Source organism: Corvus kubaryi, unplaced genomic scaffold (genome assembly GCF_017639235.1).
Source record: "Corvus kubaryi isolate FWS band 111438036 unplaced genomic scaffold, C.kubaryi_AGA036_p1.0 37396, whole genome shotgun sequence".
In the NCBI taxonomy this organism is placed as follows: Eukaryota; Metazoa; Chordata; class Aves; order Passeriformes; family Corvidae; genus Corvus; species Corvus kubaryi.
This window is the reverse complement of record NW_024581135.1, coordinates 4550927-4573058: the sequence shown is the minus strand read 5'-3', so window position 1 is coordinate 4573058 and position 22132 is coordinate 4550927. Positions and strand designations below refer to the sequence as shown.

Sequence of the window (22132 nt, the reverse complement as noted above, 5' to 3'; positions counted from 1 at the left end):
CTCTAATAAATATAAAGAGCAATTTTCTCAACTAGGGTGTATATGGATAATACCATAAAATCAAGATAAGCTATTCAACAGTGGTTGAGGGTTTAAGTAATAAATTGACATTCTAAAAAAGCCGCTGTTTAAATCATTTCCTAAGATATATTTTTAATCAAGAAACATGACAACCATAGAGAGAAAGAACTTATAATAAATTACATTTATGAAGAATCTGGCTCAGTACTTTTAGTTGGAGAGAGGAGTGATTGGTAGTGAGCACATCCATATGGCCTTAGAACTCCAATATGATTATTAATACAGACAAAATAAAGCAAGAAACAAACACCTGGACAGAGAACTAAGAAGCCATATATTTCAAAAATGGAAGAGAACAGTCTGCAAGTTAAGTCTACAGTTCCAGTCTACAATTAATTACTCCAAAGTAACGTTCCCAGCTAAGCTGTATGACCTTGGGAGGGTTCATTTATCAAATTCTAATCTAGGTGTGTCTTCATGGCCGTGAGGTGAAACACTTCAAGTTTTACAGGCACTCCTGCTGGGGAGGTGTGGAGAGAGAGAGACTCACACAACTGAGCTGTAGCTCCAGAACTCCTCCAGTCAAGCTGATCCCTTCAGTAACTTCAGGAGAGTTTCTGCTGGGGCACAGGAGCACCAAAGAGTCAGGAGGGAGGTCCTGACTCTCATTTTAGGGGCACTCTTTTCCATTCCCTGCTCCAAAAGCCCACACTTGTCCCTGACCAACACCTTTGAAGAAGGGTTAGGAAGCGACAGTGCTGTCCTGGTTGTCCACCAGCTCCCTGCCCCTGACACCCAACAGGGAACCATCAGGACACCTGGGTGTTGATGTTGTAGTGAATTTCTTGTTTACCTGTGCAGCTTCTCCCGTCCCTGCTTGTTTCATATCCATCCCTGCAGTAACACCTGGTGCCGTTCCTGGTGATGGCACATTTGTACTGGCAATTCATCTGCTGGCACTTGGGGAGCAACTCTGTGAATGGCAACAGAGCAAGATGCTACTAAATATTTGTATTACTCCGAAATTGCAAACTTCAGAAGCTTTTATATATATTTAAGTGCATGTCTCAGGAAGGAAACACCACCACCATTTTCATTAGTGGGAAATACATCACACGCACTCTGTAAAACGCTTGTTATGAAAATTGCATTTCAGCAAGTTAAACATTAGAAATCAACATTTTATTTCTATCAAGAGTTGTTCAAAAGTTTATTATTGAGGTGTACTGTTGCTGCTCCTAAACATCCATTTTTAGCACATTAGTCATAGCAATTATTTGGGAAAAAAACAAACCAAAACAAAACCATACCTGAAGTGGTCATAGTTATAAAAAACAACCAAGGTTATGAGAAATGTTTCAACATCTGTGTCTTCATTATTCCTGATATCAATTGATTTTCTAACTTTGTAAAGCTTGTTTTGATTTACTGATACACACATAACCTTCACACCACACAATGGGAATACATTCTGCCTCAATAATTTAACATTGGACGTGTAATGGTGAATAAACAGTGGATGCTATATATGTCATTACTGCTGACATCCTTCATAGAATCTACCTAAATACACACCATCAGCACAAGGCATGATGCTAACAGACTGAAGAAATATTGTAGAAATACAGACTGCAATGTTTTCCAGCGTGAAACAGCACAAAACTAAACAAAAACTGCTCCAACACTTCCCAGCCTCAAGCTGTGTGCTGTGTTTCAATAATTTTTCTGATCAAAAAACCCAGTATTTTAATGAACAACATTTCTTTCCCTCCAGGAAAATGAAAAAAAGGATTGAAAAATGCAGCTTAAGGAGTTGCTCTGAGGGTGTTTTTCAAACCTATGCAGATGGATCAGAAAATAACCTGCAAATGGACAGAGAACTTTCTGCTACAGGGCTGGCTTTAAGTAACTGGGCATGACCTAAAGAAAAAGAGAAATCTGTACTTTAATATGTGAACAGTTTTAATCCACCTGATCATTATTCATCGAGTTCTACTTGGGAGTAGAATGAACATGAATATGAAGAAGATTCTCTATCAGCATCTGAGCCCTGAAGCTTCCGTTCTGGAACGACTGCCACTGTCAAAATAAAGCCGAAATTTTGGGAGAAAAGTGGATATGGCTGGCACACAGAGTTACTACTTATTCTAATGCAACTCTTCTAAAAAGAAAGTGGTTTCACACAATTGTCTCAGGGCATTCCCTAGAATTCTGCATGCCACACAGTCTACAGGCTGCCTAGAGGTCGATAAACCACACATTGTCTAAATCTGCCCATTTTCCCAGTGGTTTCTGGTATATTTCTCTGCCTTCTGGGCCCTGTGCATAGGAAGATAATATATTTTTTGGCTGTAGCTGGCTTTGTTGGTTTCCTGTCCCTAGTCCAGTCCTTAAATTTGCTATACCTTTCCAAGAACAAGTCCTACACAGAGGGTGAACTGGGGAACTTTCCTAAAGGTACCCTGAAGAGGTTCTGAGCGCTGAGGTGTGGAGCTGGAACCAGACAAGGTGGCACCTGCTCATTAAATTTGTCTATCTGAACAAAATCAACACATACATCTCATTTTCTAAGCAAATATGGATCAGCCATCCTTTACAACCTACAATTTTCTTCCTCCAATATTTGTCTGATGCTACACAGCCAGGAGCTCCTACTGGATGAGAAACATTTGACTCACAAACGGGACTTGGTTTGTTTGCACTCTTTCCTTAATGGATGCCGACAGGCAGCAGCTTGAACCAGAATAGTGGGACCTGCATACAGCCAGGAAAGCTGGAGAACAATGAAAATAAATTGGCAAGTGAGGTCCATTATGGGAAAATTAATAAAAAACAGTCAATCTGCTCATATTTTTGACAAAAACTGTTGCATTGCATTGATTTTAAGTTATTGAAGTATCATACAAGTGGCTTTTAACAGCAAAATAGCTGCATTTTCCTTACAATACGTATTAAAAGATACTTTGATAAGGGTATGTAGTGAGGGAAGAAGGGGGAATGGCTTTAAACTGAAAGGGGATAGATTTGGATTAGATGTCGGAAAGAAATTCTTCCCTGTGAGGGTGGGGAGGCCCTGGCACAGGGTGCCCAGAGAAGCTGTGGCTGCCCCTGGATCCCTGGCAGTGTCCAAGGCCAGGTTGGACGGGGCTTGGAGCACCCTGGGATAGTGGAAGGTGCCCCTGCCCATGGCAGGGGGTGGAACTGGATGATCTTTAAGGTCCCTTCAAATCCAAACCATTCCGGGATTCTCTGATAGCTGAAGTGCTGTGGATAGAACAGGGATCCTCTGGGAGTTCTTACTCTTCCTTCTCTTACATAAATCATTACATTCACTTTTTTGAGAACACTGTCTGAGCCTATTGATCAGTGAATGAAATCATTACAAATTTTTTTTCTCAAAAGACACGTTTCACAGCCCACTGTCAGGACCAGGGAAAACCAAAACATCTTCTCTCATTTTAGCCAGCTAGGAAAAGGAGCAAGCAATCACTCGCCTCAAGTTTCACACTAAAACTGCTTTTAACTGGAGGGCAACAACAGCCAGCCAGGAATTGTTCAAATGCACCAGACATCCCCACAAAACCATTAAAGAACCACTGTTGGCTGCCATCTGTTTCTGACTTCAGACAAGTATTTCCCCTCCTTCCTTAAATTATCCATCAAATCATTTCAAATGTATTTTGTTTCTTCTTGTGACAGACCCTTTCTGGCCCCAGAAATTTTTGCTCTATTGCTGATCTACTAACCCTGCCAGGGGAACCCATAAGTGAAAAAGCAAAAAAATACAATAACAATGTAGAGGGTAAGAATATATATAATACAACAAAATAGAATAGAATAAAACAGAATAGATTAGGAAAGAATATTTCATTTGGAAGGGACCTACAATGATCATTTAGTCCAACCGCCTGAGCCCTTCAGGACTGACCAAAAGTTAGGGCATGTTATTAAGGCCACTGCCAGATGCCTTTAATAAATAAAACATTAAACAGTAGGATAAAAAATGTATTTTCTACTTTACTAGCCATTTTGTAATAGCTGTAATACTGATCCTGAAAACCTTTGGAAGAAAACACAGTTTGACTGCCTCTGGCAATGTTTGAAATATTGAAGGACAAGCTATGGAAGACAGTGTATACATTTAAGGCTTGGTTAGATTTGTAACTGGTTTCTTGAGAAGTGAGAAGGCACATAAAAATCATGAAGCAGAACACTGATATTTTTAATGCTCCAGATAGGACATTTAAAGAGATAAAAGCCAGGGACTGTCATTTCTTGTCTCCTAAAATTCTGCACCCACTTTGATCTCCCTTTCTCAGCGAGAACTGGTTTACAAAGTACACAGGCAGTGAAGAATGAGCATCACTGAGCCTTCCACTTTTATCACAGCTACAGAAACCTCTGAATTTGTCAAAGCATGGTATTTCTGCTGCAGGATTTAAAGGAAGGAGCTGCACTGAAGGAAACAACAGGAGAGAGCTTTATAGCTCTCTGGCAGACCCACAGTTCAAGAAAAGGAGCTGCAGAGCAAACCGTGAGATTTGCAGAAATACAGGGTAGCAGAAACAGCTCTGAGTGTCTTTAGGATGATCTATTTTCCCCAATCCCAGGGAGTAGTGACAATTCATCCAACTCTGATTTAGGTCATTTTGTTCAGTGTTTTCTTTCTTCCACAGGAGACATGAAGGGCAGCATTTTTTACTTCCCTACATCTCCATGAACTCTCTGAAGCTCTGATCCAGGTCTGCCACAAAAGCCACCCTGGTTTCTCAAAGACACCCATGTCAATCTTATGCTCCCTGACTTTCATGTTGCTCTGACTTCCAGGCATCTGGTCCCACAGGAGAGTAGTCAATCAGGCAAAGATGCTGCTGATCTCATCTCCCCTAAAGTGATACACCTTTGACAATGACTCAGAGGAGCTGTAAGCTTCCCGGACAAACTGCTCCCACAGGAATTCACCGTAATAAAATCCTGCCTTCATTTATTCCTTCTGTGCTCAATGAAACACACTGCTTGCCATAGTTCATTCAAGATGAATGATATAAGGAACTAACTTCTCTTGAATGGCTTTTTAATGAAAGGTTTAAGCAATTGATCTGACTATCCTTTTTGTCAGATCGCCCTGAGCCGACATGAGGTTCACAAAAGGTTCACACCAGGTTGTCACGCTCAGATGTTTTGGCTGTTTCTATGAACAGGAAAAGCAGTTCAGCTTGCAGATTCGTAATACTGAATTTCTTTCTTTGGGGGCTATTGGGGATTGTCAAAAAAAGTAGAATGGATTTACCAATATACCTATTAACTTTGTCTTACCTGAGAGGAAAAACAACCAAGGCCAGGTTGGATGGGACCCTGAGCAACCTCATGTATTGGAAGCTGACCCAGGCCTCGGCAGGGTGGTGTGGGTTGGAATGAGATGATCTTTAAGGTCTCTTCCAAACCAAACCTTTCTGTGGTTCTGTATGACCGTATGAAAGCAGACTTGAGGCATACAAAATGCATTTAGCTGCCATTACTTCTGAGCCACTTGCATGCTAATAAAGCCTTTTGGCTGCAGTGGGTTCCCAATTATGTTTCCTAAGTACATCTGTAATAGACAAATCCTGTCCTGCTCTTTTTGTAGTGACAATATATGCTGGAGAGTACTGACAACCTTTCAGTACTCTGCGAATTAAAATTTACTGCTTACGTACTGTTGATAAACATCAATAATACAGAGCTGGTGCAAATAAAAGAAATTGGCTGAAGTTTACAAGTTGAAAGCGCCAGACAATACACCAGGGGAATAAAAGCAGAGCTTCTGTTGTCAGTTCAGGACTTCCCAATTTGAAACAACAAAGGATCCTTGTCACACAGTTCATCAGAGAGTGACCATGAGCAACCAGTGCAATGTTGCCTGGGAAAAAGGGAAACGCATCACTGAGAGAATTGGGATAAGTGTTTCCCATTGAGAAAGTGTTGATGTCAAGCCCCAGGATGCTCCTGAGTGCTTTTCTTCCAGGAGGCAGCTGCTTGCAGCAGTGCACACCCCGATGGATACGTGGAGAATAAACTCAGCTTTAAGCAGAATCAGAGCCTGAGGGATTAGCAGGGGAATGGAGAACTGCAATCTGAGGGGAGACTGCGAGTTTTCATGTTGATTGGTGCCAGGGGATGAAAATGAAGAGGAATTATGACTGCTGTCTATGAATATATCAGAGGATCAACAGCGGGGAAAGAGACAATTTAAACTAAAGGGCTATTGGCAGAAGTACAAATGAGTATAAATTGCCCATTAATAAATTCTGGCTGAAAATGAGAAGGTTCTTAGCTATTACCATAATCAGGTTCTGGAACTCCTCTTTGAGTGGGAACAGCAGGGACAGAAAATAAGTGCTTGCTTTTGACATGGATCAAGATAGACCAACAAAAAAGAGCATATGGAAAGGGTCCTGAAATACAAGAAACCATTTACATGACTCAGGAGGTTCCTCCACTGTGTTCCTCAAGCAACACATCACCTGATGCTAAAACATAATTCTTCATTATGGATCTGAGATTAATCCCTTTTTTCCTTGTCTCTAAAATATACCCAAAGGAAAACTTAGGGGAGCTTGTTACTGAACTGTTCTTCTAATTGAACTCCATGCATAATCTTTTTTTCTCTTAAATATTCGTATTCTTTTCGGAACCTTTGTGTTTCATAAATCTGCTTGATCTTATCTCTGTTATTCAGTTTTTGTGATTCAATATTCATACACTGATGTCTAGACTATTCTTATCACACATACTCTGTAAGCCTTATTTTTCTTTTCTGGTTTATGTTTTGAGTTTTTGAAGTACAATCCTTTCACAAATTAGACTTTGTTGTAATCTACCCTTAGTTTTTTTCTTTGTTTGTTATTGTTGATGTTAGAGACACAATATAAAGTTCTATGGTTTGCTTCTCTGGCAGAAAAGGGTGGCTTGATCAATAGAATTCACTTGCTGGATTAAAATAATGCAGCATGTTTTTATCTTATATTTGTTGGTCATTTTATTAGTTTTTAATATCTTACCATAAAAGAAAAATGACACAACTGTAATGAACTTTGTCAGACACCTCAGCCCAAAACTCTGTTATGGCAGAAGCACCACAGAAAAAGAGACATGGAAACCAGAGATCAGGTTCATGACCTTCCAGCCCTGCTGTGGGTGACCTCTGTCAAACTCAGCAGAGAAGCACAAGGACTAAAATTTAAATATGTTGGTTTTCATTAGCTCCTAGAATGAAACATCCAGTCAGAAAAATAAACTAAACTGGGAGATGTTCAAGACTCAGCCATTTACAGTTGAAGTCTGCAGCCAGCCCCAGGTGCCCAGCCCCATCAGTCAGTGCAGGATTTCTGTACAATTCACAACAGGGTCATCAGACCCCAGAATGACAACTTAAAACTCTGCATCCTGAACTCCAACAGCAAGCTGAAGAAAATTCTTAGTCCTGAGTGTAACTGCAAGCCTTTTCCTTCATAGAGCTTAGATGTCTACGTTAGGACTGCTGTTAGGTAACTCCATTCACTTGAACTCCTGAGTGCAGAATCTCTTCCCAAGGGTGGAGTGTTAAAAGAATATTTCTAAGATAGAGGCAGGGAAATAATGCTTGAGAATGGTGCTTTGTCCTGGGTACCAGGCTACTCCTAAATTTTCCAGAAAATAGCAACTAGCTAAAATGAATTACCAAATGGCTGTATTTCCACCCTTTTTCATTACTATAATCATCAGGCAACTGAGCCTTTTTCCCAGCAGTATTGGTTCAACATGAGAACACCTGATGCAGCAACTGGTGCATCCTGTGGAGGAAACATTGATGGGCTGTGATGCGTGAACACCCCTGAGGCTCAACAAACACTTAAGCAGTCCTGGGTCCCACCCCCTGAACAACTGCTGTGAGGACAACACCGTCATGTAAAGGGTGAGCACCAGATTTTTGTCACGTTAGCTATAATTTATAAGAAAAAATGGCCCTAATGCAGTGTCAGAGCTCAGCCCATCAGCAGGAGAACCCTGGCCTGTAGCACCAAGTGGTGCAGGAAGTTTGACTTGGAAAAGAGCACCTCAAGGCGAGACTTTCTGAGCATGGTGGCACATGAATTGCACTTCACGAATTTACCTGATGTATCTCAAGCCTCTATTGTATCTTTCCACACAACACTGTCTATGTGTTGGCAATCAGTCACTGAACAACTTAATTTGTTATTTTAGGTAGACATTACAACGTGTTTGTCTGTTTTATGATTACAGGAAAATTACATATCTTGTTTAATCTGCTTGTCAGTCTGCACATAACCAGAAGTGTCTCACTGTGATTATTGTTCAGTGAAAATGGGCACGTCTTGCTGAGCAAGTTCAGGCTGCTTCTGAGTAACAAGATATTACTTAGAAAAGACAGATTTCTTTTTTTCCTTTTTTTTTCCCCGTCATTTTCAACATATTGAAGTCAGAGAGAAGAAGGAATGTTGCAGGAACAAAACAAAGTTTAAATAAGCAAATAAAATCTTCCATAACCCTCAGCACTTCCTTTCAGATGTGAGTGTAACCATCTTCAAAATATTCCTTAACAGTATCTCCCTACCCAGTTCATGGATAAATTTATTTTTCAAGGATGTACTATTGAAATTTCTGCCTGCCTAAATCTTGACCCACATTATTTGGCTCAGCTTCAAAACAATTTGTTTGATGTGGTGTTCTTCAACCATAGCATCACACAACACTTTAAAAGATGAGATCAGCAGGTAGGAGGCATGTAGAGAAATATTGGCTTCACCCGTGGAAATGGCTCATTATTCTGACCTTTTGCTGTTTTAGTTATATCTTGGCTGCCATACACAAGCATAAGCTGAAGGAAAGTTCACATGGGAAATAACAAACTGGGTAAATGATTTCATGACTGAAGAGAGTAATTTATCTGGTTTTTAACCCGGATAGAAGATGTAAGTTTAAAAGAATAGCTATGAGAAAAATACACATTTATTTAGGTTTATTTAAAGTAGTTTATATTTTTAAGCATTTCCATGGGATTGAATACATGTTCACTGAGGTACAGATAATAATCTCTACGTGTGTCTAATGAAATATGAAGCCTGACAATGCTGCACATGTCAATAAGCCAAAGATGAAAGTAGGGAGTGCTAAAGTTTGTGAATGGTGATAATGACTGGCAGAATGGGTAAACTACAGAGAGGTCCAGAAGTCAGCAGGAGCAGATCACCTGGGCTTCTTAGTAGTCTGGACCAAATTGTATAAAATTCATTTCCAGAATTAGCTCACAATTTCTCAGCCTTGTAAGTAAATTGCAGTTCAGTGCCTGAGGAATGCTTGGACACCAAAGCAGAAATTTGCTGGCAGGACCAGAGCAGGCTCTGGTGGCAAAAATGCTCAGGAACGTTTTGTGGTGGTAAAGGATGTTAGGAAGCCTCTCAGGGAGAGCTCTAGAAATCTAAGTACTGTCCCTGATGAGGCAGGTCCCTCGTCCTGGGTTGTCCCCTCACTCAGGCACACAATTCCACCCAGCTCATCTGGTCACTGGACAACAAGGAATTCTAAGTTGAAAAAGTGTGACTTACTATGGTTTCATACATGCTTTCCAGCTCTATCTATGGGAAGCCAGCTCACAGCATGGCATCATCAGTGTTCAGTGTCTCTCTTAAAACAGTCTCTTGCAGAGGACTGAACCATCTCACTCCCTCCTGAGGATCATCTCACTCCAAACCAACGGTGTGTTTTCACACACGGATTTATGGGAATGGCCCAGTCCAATGGCCCAGTAAGATCAGCTGAAAATCTCTACTGTGCCTCAAGCAGATACACCCCAGCATGGCAATGCCATGTTCCCTTCAAGTGGCAAGATGTCTCAGTCTTCTTCTGGAACGGCAGTTTGCAGAGATAAGTAACAAGTTTAGACACTCTTTGTTCTGTTGCCTCATCTAGTGCTGTAGATACAATGGTGCAACAGAGCTGGGAAGGGTGTGGAACTCCTAAAACATTGCAGAGAGGCCAAAAGATTATTAATTAATTTTTACTAATACTTGGGTCCCCCCCCCCCCCCGGTAACAAAAAGAAAAAAAAAGGAAAAAATAAAAAAAAAAAAAGCTGACATCTTTATTTACTTTGCTCGGTTCAGTTATCTGGAAAAAATAATTAAATCATTCTGAAATCAAAAAAGACACCTATAACAGCTTTTCCCAACGCCCAATTTCATGCCTCCTCATGGAAGTAGTACCTCAGAAATTGCTTCTCTTTGCAAATACAACTACACTTGACAGATAAAATCCTCAAAAAATTGCCAAGCAGAAACCACAGGCTCATGAGGCAGAGCCTTCCTGGAAACACAGCCAAGGACTTGGAATCAATTACAAAAATAGCAGCAGGTCCCAGAGAACCAAACATGCGATTCAGTAAGTGAACTTTGTTTATGTGCAAACTAAACCCAGTGAAGGATAACAGAAAGGACTTTTAAGTTAGAAGCAAACTAAAAACTGGTAGCAAGGAAAAATTGTACTGGAGAAATAAAATTCTTATTCAACTGTTGACTGTTTTTTTTCCAGGGAGACAGACATATGTACTTCTGGACTGTGGCAGGGGCTACAATAAGTGATACACTCCCTCACAAGCAGATGTTCAGTCAGCTAAGGAGGCTGAACATTTAAATTTTCCCTGCAGCAAACAGGGTGGGATTCAAGTTGACTTCTGGAGTGTTTTTGCTCCACCGAAAGTGCACAATTCATGACAAATTCTACCTAAAGCTGTATATTGCTGCTGCTGCCTGGGAAGACTCACAATTGCCAGTTCTCAAGGTACTGCTGGCAGTGTTTTCCTGAGCATTTCTCACTCATGGGGTGTTACCATCTCCCACCTGTGTCAGTGTGCACAAGTGCAGGTGGCCAGAGGAGCCGGGAAATGGGATCCATCAGATCCCAAAGCCTAGGAAATCACTGTGATTCAAACTTGCTGTCCCAGTGTCTGGGAGGATGCACAATTTCATGTTTGGTGATTTTATGTCATCTCACGTGGCATCCAGCTGGGATTGCTCAGCAACAACTTTTCTGGAAGCACCAAATTTAGAGCACCAGCTGAAAACACGATCAGTAGCAGCACTGCAAATTATGGCAACATTTGCTGCCATTTCACCATGACTCATCTTCCCTTGTTGCATTTCTTATATTTTAACCAACTAATGAGCCCTTAGCCCTTGGCAATGTATGATCGATTCAGTGGCACTGAGTTTGAAGGCAACAGAAGGCCAAGAACTGCTTTTCGTTCATCTCTTCATTCAACTGAGAGTCAGAGACCTACCCAGGGCATCCTTATTGCTGATGCCTCTTACTGCCATAGGCACACATAATAGATACAGGAAACCTTAATTTTACTGAATATTTTACATAGGATAACGTCATTTGGTATTTTTTTTCACTGTAAGTTCTCCAGCTGTTTCAGAACTGTTTTTTGGAAAAGCACTTCAAGTCTTTAGAGACTCAAAAAAACCCCTTCCCTCTGCCCATCCTATAAATCAAAGAACTGGTGAGCAGGAAACCCCAGTGATGAATCATTTCAGCCACCTGTTGTTTTTATGGTCGGTACAGTTATATCTTTTATGTAGCTCCATGTACCGTTGCATGCACAGGAAAAGAAAAATGCAGATTTCCACAGCAGATGTCATTGACACATTTTATTAGTGGCCGTAACATAAATAAATGTCATCCCTGTATCCTGCCCCTCGCTTCATTCCCCAGGGCACAAGCAGAATAGGCCGAGAAATAAATTAATAAAACATGATGGTTTTCAGTGCCAATTTCAGCATTCCAGAGCCTGAGATTATTGGAGGCACAGCTGTAAAGGGTAACACTGAACATGAGAGACTCAGGTGATGTGCTTTGGAGGCTGAAGGGCACCACAAAGATCAGCCCTATTTCTAGCTCCTGAGAATAAACATGGAATCACCATGGTATTTACACAAGGGCTTCATGCATTACTTCAACATTCAGCTACTACATTCTGGCACATTAAAAGTTAACCTGGCTCTTCCCCGGCTTCTCAAGGGACAAAAATGCAAAAGGAGACGGAAAAATGTTATCTGTTTCTATTTTTTGCCAGAATCCTTTTCTAAATCTTCTGATTATTCCGGAGAACAGTCCAACTGTGCCAAGGGCTTGGCTTAAGACAATGAATACAGTTTTGGTGCGGATCACTGCTTCTCCCAAATGCTATTTTGAGATATTCTCTCCACAAAGCACCGCAGACTTCAAGCATAGTGTAGCTTTTCACAATTTCTTCAACTAGAAACTCAGGAGATGGATGTAACTTCAGTTGCTCTTGGCTCATTCCAAGTTTGGCAGAGAACCTCATTATTTGCCCCTTAAAGAATTATTAAGCTCCGCCTATGTTGGGCTCAGTAGGCAAAGCCACCTACATCCAAATTATGAAGTCAATAAACAAGTGCACCACCTCAGTTTATATTTGTAGCTATTTTTACATCTCAGTATTAATTTTTGCAAGACTAAGACTACTTGGAAATAAAATCATTCAGTATAACAGTGCACCATTAAGATTACTCCAATAATGTTAACTCTGTATTTTATATAAGTAAAATCTAGGTTTACATTTAACAGTTCTAGATATCTATTTGCAACAAATTTTTCAGGCAAAATTATTGTTAAAATACCTTTAATTAAGTATATATCTTCATTATATTCTATTTATTAAATACAGAATAAATATTGTGCAATATATAGTTAAAGGTATTTTTAAAAGACCTAAGCTACATGGTTCTCCTAACTACTGTTGACATCAGAAGGTAAACATCTTACTGCCTGGAAAAATGAAGAAAAGATTTATTTACTCCTCTGTAAAGGCTTCTTACAGGAGACTGCTTTCAGCACGCTGTACATTTTGTGTTCCATTTGAAGACTTTCATAGGGTTGTGTTTTACCCTCATGAAATACAGTTTTGAAATTGGACAAAATGCCTCATTATGATTTTCTCTTGTGTAGCCTTGACCAGATCCAAGAACAAGAAGCAAACCTCCCTCCTGAATGATGGCTGTTTGTTGGTGAGCTCCTGGTTATGCAGTCAGAGAATTCCACAGCAGCTTTTATCACTGAGTAACACAAATCCTACCCTGGAAGAGCTCCCTGAATGCAGGAAGCCTTTTACAGCTGTGCAGCATCTTTAGTCAGGATTAGATGTTCACTTTTGCTTGAATTGGTAGCAGAACTTCTCAGAGGATGCTCAGACTTCAAAGAAACTTTTTCCCCACAGAGAGAAGTGCTCTCACCACCTCTAGAAAATTCGATCCCACTGAGGGTTGGAACAGCCATGACGAGAATTGCACAGTTCGAAAATCACCATGTTTTCCTTGAAAAGTGATACTAAAATAAAAACAGGGTGCAAACATCTTGTCTACAATATTTTGTATTATTGCCACTGGACTGGTGCCTGGAAAATGGAACTGTTTACATAGTTTTGATAGCTATGTCCTTATGTGTGAAGAGACAACTCAAATACATTTATGGAACATCACTGAAACAAACTTAGGGCTTAATAATCTTCTTGCTATTCCCTGTTACCAAAAAAAAGCTTAAGCATACCCAAAGTTAAAGATGAAAGTGGAGTAGCCAAGAAGAAAGAAAAGAAAAAAAAAAAAAAAAAGGAAAAAAAGTAATTAATTTATTTATTTACCGACTTTTAATAAAAGCTGTTAAGTACCTGAATATCAGAAGGATCTGTAAAGCAAAAAATCTGAATAGATGATTACTGTGAAAATAAAGAGGCAATTAAAGAGAGAATGAGTTAGAATGGTTGCAGGATAATTAAATTCTTCATGAAGAAAACAGAAATTGAAAATTAAATTGGGGGAGCATTTGCAACAACAGCTAAATTTAAATGTGTACATTTCACCTTCATGTTTTCTAACAGTCAAAAAATAATAACTGTACTCAAATTTAGAAAAAAGCCTTGCTTTATTTTGAGAAGTCTATTAGCACAAACTTTTTGTTTTAAATTTATTTATTTTTTGCCCTATTTGGACACATCTTTTTGATATCTCCCAGGTTTTTAATTTTGCTCCATGCTCCACATCTTCCCTCCCTCCACCACCCTACAAATGTTCTCCATTTTGAACACATTCAATTATTCTCCAGAAAGCACCATTTTCTACTTCTCCAAACCCAGCCCAGCATACAGAACAAAGGACACCAGAAACAAAAGGCTTTTCTTCTTTCAACTGCCTCTAAAGAACAGGGCATGTCCAACTAAAAGAAAAATACAGAATACTTGCGTAACTGTGAAAAGCAATTCCAATACCACATTTAAACGAGGAGAGGTTTCATAAGGCAAAATTGTTATTTTGCAGCATTTTTGTTTTCTTGTTTCTGTTGATGAGGTAGTAGGACAAGTCAGATTCAGGACAAGTCAGATTCATTACTGAGAACTCCTCACTGTTACCTGACTACACCTGTACAATTAATTGCAGCTATTCAATATGTGTGGATGCCAGCAAGGGCCAGCAGAGGAATTTGCAGGCGCAGAAATGGTTTAACATTCTTACAAACTGTTGTCCATCCAGTTCGTGTGAGAACAAAAGATTTCACAGAGAAGCTGTGAGAAGCTGGATTTCTGTAACTGCTTTCTCATGAGAAAGGAAAGTTTCACAGAAAAATTCCTCTGCTAGCCCTTGCTAGCATCCACAAATATGCATTAAATCTATGATGTATTTTTTTATTTCATGCTTTAATGAATACTGTGAGTGAACTCCAGCCACACCTGCTGTTGGCCTCCCTCTGGATGCTGTGGGACCACATCCCCTCAGGGCACCTTACCACCAAATGGTTCCATCCTGCCATCATCTGAAGCTTTGCAAATGCCACAGTTTTCATGAATTTAATCAGATTTTTTCTGTGTGTATGTGCAAGTGGCATTTCAGAGCGATGAGGAGACAGCAGCTCCCATTTCCTGCCACAGCTTTTTCACAGTCCTTCCACACATCTCCGCCGAGACTCAGGAGAAGGACAAATCCAGTAACCTTCAGTGGTGAAACTTCAGTTCACAAGCAGCTTTGGTTATTTCTTTAGTTTAGTGTTAGTAGTTGTTGTGCATGCATTTCTTTCAACATGAGAAAGAAAATTGGTTCTGTGGACAGCAAGAAAAAGTTGCTGGTTTGCTACTCCAGTTTGGGTGCTAACTTGCTTTTTCAGCTCTGTCATGTTTCCCTTTCCTAAACTGATCCATTTTCAGAAAAATACAACAGGAATCACCTGATAAGAGACCCACATTTTAAGAGAATACAGTAGATCACAAGAGGAATCTGCATTAGGCACACATCCACAGAGGGTTGCTTTCTTCTTTCCAGAATTACCCTCACTGTGGCACAGCAGGGCTTTTATATTTGTAACAGCACAACTTAAGAGCAATACTTCAAATATCTGGAGAGAATCCTCCATCTCTGTGTCCCACAAAGCCATCCTCTAATGACCTGTTCCAAAGCGATGCCATTACTTAGCCCTTGTCTGTACCACACAGTGTAGCTCCAGTCCTATGGTACAACATATGGTGTGGTTGTACCCTGTGAAAGCAACTTTAATGAGATGGATTTTGAATTTACATAAATTCAGCCATACATATTTAACACACGGTTCCAGAACTCCTTCCCAAGCTTTACTGTCTCATGCAAAGTCAGCCTTATTGCCTGGTGTAGCCTGCGACATCCAAGGAATCCTAAGCCAGAACACAACCCAGAAAAAAATCTCTATCCTCACAGTCACATCCAGTTTCAAGTGATGTCCTTTAAGTGGCTGATGAATGGACATTATTATAAAGATGTCTACAAGACAAGTCTATCGAAGGATCCTGGATAAAATAAAAACTTCAAATACCATTAAAGTTAATGAATTAGGTCAAGGCTGGTAATTTATCACCTGTCTGAATTGGAATCCAATCTGCAGCATCCTTTAAAAAAAGACACATTCAAATGAGGTAGTGCTCTCAGGGAAGTTCATAGTGAAGATAATCATAATTTAAATAAGAAAATGCCTGCATAGTTTTTTGCAAAGTCTGACAAGGGATTCTGTGCAAAAGCAGCATGGTAAGCAAATTTCCTCAAATTAATTTGACCTTGATGAAAGGCACATATTTTTATCAATCAGACTTAACAAATATTGACTTGAGGCATTAACTGAAGACATACATAAACATTCAGGTTGTTGAAACAGTTGTCAAGTTCGTTTTCCTTCTGAAATCACAGTTTGCTGATGAAGATCAAACTGAACTTAACCTCTTAAAAAAACTTGCGGTGCCTCATAAAGCAAGAGTCAGATGGATTGGTCTTCTCTGCCTATCAACTGCTAAAAAAAGTTGTGTCACACAGGCAGACTGAAACCTGGAGCCAGAGTGCTGACTAGGATAGACATAAAAACGACACTTGGTGTAACTATAACTACACTGGGCCCTGTGCCACGGCCCATCCTGGTTCAGCAGCACCAGCTGGAAGCTGTGAGGGCACTTCTTGTGAGTCCCATTCACCACAGAGGTTTCATTTCCATGAAATGAGATGGAGCATGTTATGGGTCACCAAGCAGAGGACTTGCCTAAGAAAAGACTAACGCACAGTCGCTGTTTCGTTTTCAGAAATCTGAAAGATGAAAAAACATTTTAATGGTACTTTGTATTCTCCACTCCCAGTGGAGGAGGGAGGGGAGGAGAGCAGCTCATGTACAACAGTGCTGTCTTGTTTTAAGTCACTCTAACAGAATTGGAATGAAGAATCAACCCTCACCCTGGGAGAAACAAGATTCCCAACACATCTCCACAGTGCCCAGGCACTCACCGAGCAGGTACAAGGTCTGTTGTGCCCAGCAGGGAACGAGCTCCAGGCTAAGGCTGGGTGTCCCTGCAGGAAACACTCCTTGCTTGAGAACACCAACAGCTCTTCCCTCCTCTGAGCCCAAAACCTTCTCTGAACTGTCAGATTCCCTAAGGAAGGCAAGAGCAGGGACCACAGCAACAGCCAAGCATTTGCAAACATTGTGTAAGTTGAGCGCGAGACTGGACTTGAGTACAAAAAGGCTTTTTCTGTACCACAGTATTCAGGCATCTATTTTGTGTCATATCCAGCCTTCACCAAAGAAACACCTTGAGGCATTTCACAGCTATGTTGACATTTCAATTATGCTGCATTTAAATAGATTTTGTCGTGCTGAGTCTTATGTCTTGCTAAAATACTTCCCCTTCTACATATAGAGTTACAGAGTTATTTACTAAGGTAAATCCTGACAGAGAATGTACCAAGGAAGCAACAAAGCAGAAAGTCACAGTTTTTGCCTCCCCTTTTTGAAAATTCTTTCTGTCTCTCCATTTTTCATCTGCTTCATGACTGGAGGCCGTGCACAGAGAGCACTGCAAAGACAGAAGCAGAGCTCTGTAAGGAAACTTCAGAACAAATTTCGCATGAGGAATGGCAAAAGAAGGTTTCTTTTCTCCTAGAACTGGCTGTAAAATGAGCTGGAGATCAGCCTACCTGCTGTAGTGGCCAAAAAGGGTCTAGGCCAACATAAGAAATCCGTGAACAGCCTGGGAATGAAAGGCTGTAAGTAACTCAAGAGAGCCACTCAGCCAACCAAGTACGCCAATATTTTTCCCTCAAATATTCTTAAAGCTTATAGGAAGCAACAGAAGCAAAGAACTGGCAGATAAAAACTGCCTCCATAATTTAGCAGCCTGTCTGTAATGACTGACTTCTCCACAAGCCATGGAAACGTCAAAGCCTCTGCTAACAGAGTTTGCAGAGCTCCCTTAAGCAGCTCATGCGCAGCGAGCCCTCAGGAACCTGCAGGTTCCTGAAACAAGGAACAGCTTCACACTCTTTGAAGAAAGAAGAAAAACTAAGAGTCAGTCAAGTTTTATCACTGTCTCCTCTTCCACCTATTCCTGGCTCAGGAAAGTGACAGTTGGCTAATTCCAGACTCTCTAGGTATAAAGGTTTTTTTTTTTCCTAGCACAGCCTGTGACTCTCTGCTGCTTTAGCTGTTCTGCAAGTGACAAATGGTACAGAGCCTGAATATTTCCCTACATGTATATTTAAGATTTGTTCTAACTGCTGTTTATCCAGAGAAAGTAATGGCTTTGAATCCTGATGAAAATTATAGCAGATACTGGCCAAGTTTTCACTGAATCTGGTTTTATGAGAAAGAATAAAACAAGTGTGCAGAGCTCTTCAGCAAGTTATACTGCTCACTTCTTTCATACGCCTAGAAATATTTGAGGCAGTGTGAAGGTGATCTCTGGAGGATATATCCAATACCCACTGTTACCCTTACAATCCCATGCTGAAACATCATTGCCAAAAATAGCCTCCTAAAGGTGACACTTCTATAAAAGATGTCACAAGCTGCAGCAAGAGCCTCAGGAGTATATAAGCCATCTTTACAGGACTACTGCACATGTACTTCATCCATTTTCCTCTTCCTATTTGATATTCCTTTTCCGATTTTACAGGAAGTTTTTTGGTTTGGAGATTAATTTCGATACATGCAGTTATGCATGGGGTTTGCTTGAAAAATATTATTATTGAATGTGAATATATCTAGAGAACAGTGGGGTTGAGCCAAAAGTGGAATCTGGAAGCCTGAGAGCAAGTGGCCGGTCTGTACATTTACAAGGCAAAGAAAGCAGCTATTGCAACCAAAAAAACCACAATTTAATAAAAGAAGCAAAAATACAACCATTTCCCACACAGCTTTATATGACACAGGTAATGAACAGATGTTAGCACAGGTACTCATGCAAAGGTTTTCATCTGTGTGCTCATTTTTAGAGTTAAAAACATGTAAAGTGATTTACACACATGGCTTTGGGTCATCGGTGTAGAGATGCTTTTCACCTTTCCCCAAACCATTCACGCCCTGACTGAAACAGAGGAGACAGTGAAAGAAGCCTTGAAGAAATCCTTTGGAAAATTCCCTTTGGAAAATTCCCTGGTGGCTGGCTGTGCCCACACGTGCTGAGTATTTCTGCACAGGCAATTCCCATCTCTAACCTGCTCGTACAGAGCGTGGCAGCTCCTGACAGCACCAAAACCTGCCCAAAACCCACAGGAGTGACAAGCCCCAGCTTCCTGAGACCTTCTCCTGGCCCAGCACAGAGACATCAGCATAGAAGTGAGCTAATTTGAATTTTTCAAAGTATCAACACCATCATACAATTTTTATTGCAGCAGCTGCCAAAAACTGGCTTTGCACTACAGTGACCACTGATTTCTGCACTGACTTGTCCTTCTCAGCACAGACACAGCTCCAGACCTGATTCAGATTTTGAGGTATAATATCTGTCTACCAGTAAAATCCTATGGCATATTTATATAGCAAATGCTTATTATTATTCAGGTGACATAAAAGCTGTTGTGGGACCTAGAAGTGATGCTAATTTTAGGTCATATTTCCAACTGCAGCGAGCAGCTTCTTTTATTTTATATTTTATTTCACTTTCACTTGCTCTACTTGTCACTGCAGTAGGTGATTCAGATACAAGATGCAGATGAGCTGCAGGATATTAGTTGTGGGTATAAGAAATATCTCCACAGTTTTACTACAATGCTTCAGACTCATTTCTCAAATACAACAATTACAATAAAAAAAGAGGGGAAAAAACAACCTCAAATTGTTAAATTAATAAAAAAAGGAATTGTGTAAATTAGGTAGTATCAGAATATCCTACCTCCTACCCTTTTTGCAGGAAGACAAATGCAATTTTTAAATAGCTTTTAGTACAATTAAGGAAAATTACCTATTTTTAAAAAAGCTTGAAGAAAGAAGTCAAGAAACAGAAATTTTATCTTTCCTTCAAACACAATTTGCTTCATTATTCAAACAAAATTATGATTCTATCAAAGTTGTTGTATTATTTTTTTTTTTTTTTTGAGATAATGGAAACATTTATTAAAAACAAACAAACAACAATTCAACCTAGCAGGTTTTTTTGTTCTACACTGATTTAAGTTTAGGGCAGTTAATTATGGCATCCTTTGGGGGAAGAAGACAAGAAAAATCACAACCTAAGACTGAAGAAGGATTTTCACACATCCTCTTAAGGCTGATGTTAAAGATGTTTAAATTTAAAGATGCTCAAGTTCTTTGTTTCTGACATGGTTGAATTCAAGCAAAATGTACAGATTGTTCTGAGGGGACGCAAGCACTGCAGTGATGAAGGGAAAACATCCACTGGTTGCACAAGTGGATGTATCTTTATACTCTGCTATGGTACTAAAATCATATCTGTTCACTCTGAGGTCAGATTGCCACAGTTTGTGTTCTTTACAGACCTGGGGGTGTGATGTGAGTAGTTACCCTCTGCCCCAAAATGAATAAAGCAGAAGTCTACCACTTCCCCTTCATCAGGTTACTGAAAGGACCCGAAAGGTTTGGCTCCCACAATATTTTACTGAAAAGGCACATAATCCTACAGTTCTTTCCTCTTAGCAGAGCAATTCTTATCTTTAATAAGCAGAGCAAGTCTCATGATAGCTACACAGGCATGGAAATCGGTTGTAAAGAATTACACCTGCTTTACTTCTCCATCTACTACTCCTAATACATCTGCACTGCATTCCTGCTACCACCTGTGACTGCACTATTCTGATCCACACAGTTGTCAGGAAGGACACCTTGGCTGACCTCTGGGATTCATCCTAAAATATTTAAACAAATTGGTAACCTTCACAGTAATTTTGGCTCCTAGGAGTAAGGAAAAACTGGAAAAGAAAGTCAATTTCCTTGTAAGAATGAGGTAGAGTATCAAGCAGAGATGTACCAAAATTCAGGCTTCACCTTCTAAAAGCAAACCCAGGTCTTTATTGCAATATAAATGAGAACAAAACTGGGATTATGCTATGATGAAAGGGCTGGTAACAAGACTCCCAATTAAAATTATACCAGCAAAATCCACCAATGTGTCAACCAGTAAGAAATCCAATTGTTCTGAAGCCCCCAGCTGCCTACCAGGCTTAGCTATCAGAAAAATACAACTACATCCAAAACTATTTCCAAAAACTCGTATGAAGAACTTCTAAGGGACCCATATTACTTTTCCTAACTTTTTACAAAGTATCATGCTCTCTGAAGTGCCTTTATTAGTGCATTCGGGGTTTTAATAAATTGAGAGACCATCCAAGATCAGAGATTTACTTTCTTTCAAGCAGCACCTCCAAAAACCCTTCCAACATACAGAAGTTCAAACCGAATGCTGACTATCACAGTGTGCTCTTCCTGACCTGAATATTTCAAATTCGGTTTTCTAATGAAAATCTCCCATCAAACACTTTTTTTTTTTTTTTTTTTTAATTGACAATGGTGCTCTCCTCGGAACAAAGAGAACGACACCTCGAGAATAAGAAATGTGTATCTGCAACCCCTCCATATTTTACTGGCGACAAAAGTTCTCTGACTTTATGCTTTCTCCATACAAAAAAAACCTACAGGGAAAGCTGTGCCATTAAAATCATAGGAGAATCAAGAGTGCACTAAGAGCCCATTATTGCTGCTAATGAGGCTGATACCGCTGCGTCGAGTTGCTCTTTGGCGGCTGCTGCTCCACAATTGAGGCAGCCTGATGGACTCAGATCCGATTGTCAAACACCCAGAAGGCAGCACAGGGAGGTCACGGGTCTGTGCAGCATCAGACACATGGGGAAAACCAGGAGAAGAAAGACTGTTTGGAAAATAGGGAGTATGCAAATGCCTTGTCTTTATCTTAGCAGAAGTAGAGTCTGACAGAGGAAGGCTCTGCTATTAAACCCCAAGATCTCTCCTGTGCTCCACCCAGGTCTCTGCAGCCTATCCCAACCTCCCTCAGCCACTGCAGTGGAGCAGGAGGATGACTTAAAGGAGCTTTCAGAGTGTCACCACTTCCCATGAACAACCTGAGATATGGCACACACACCCCCACATCCGCCCAACCTGTGCAGCTCCAAACTCGGCGTAAAGCGGCAGGTTAAAATACGACAATCATAACTTCCCATTTTCCAATGGCACCATTTGTTACAGGATGGGTGTCTGCTGCGTGTTTTATCTTCTGCAGATGAAAAATTTATAGTGGCTCTTGAAAACGT

General features: G+C 40.3%; 1 protein-coding gene across 1 annotated transcript in view; it reads right to left on the bottom strand.

The window, feature by feature from the left end:
- LRP1B (LDL receptor related protein 1B) overlaps positions 1-22132 on the bottom strand; it is a 639031-nt gene that overhangs the window by 298859 nt on the left and 318040 nt on the right. Inside the window, exon 3 of the mRNA XM_042040771.1 lies at positions 875-994. Coding sequence (XP_041896705.1) covers positions 875-994 — 120 coding nt within the window. The remainder of the gene's footprint in view (positions 1-874; positions 995-22132) is intronic.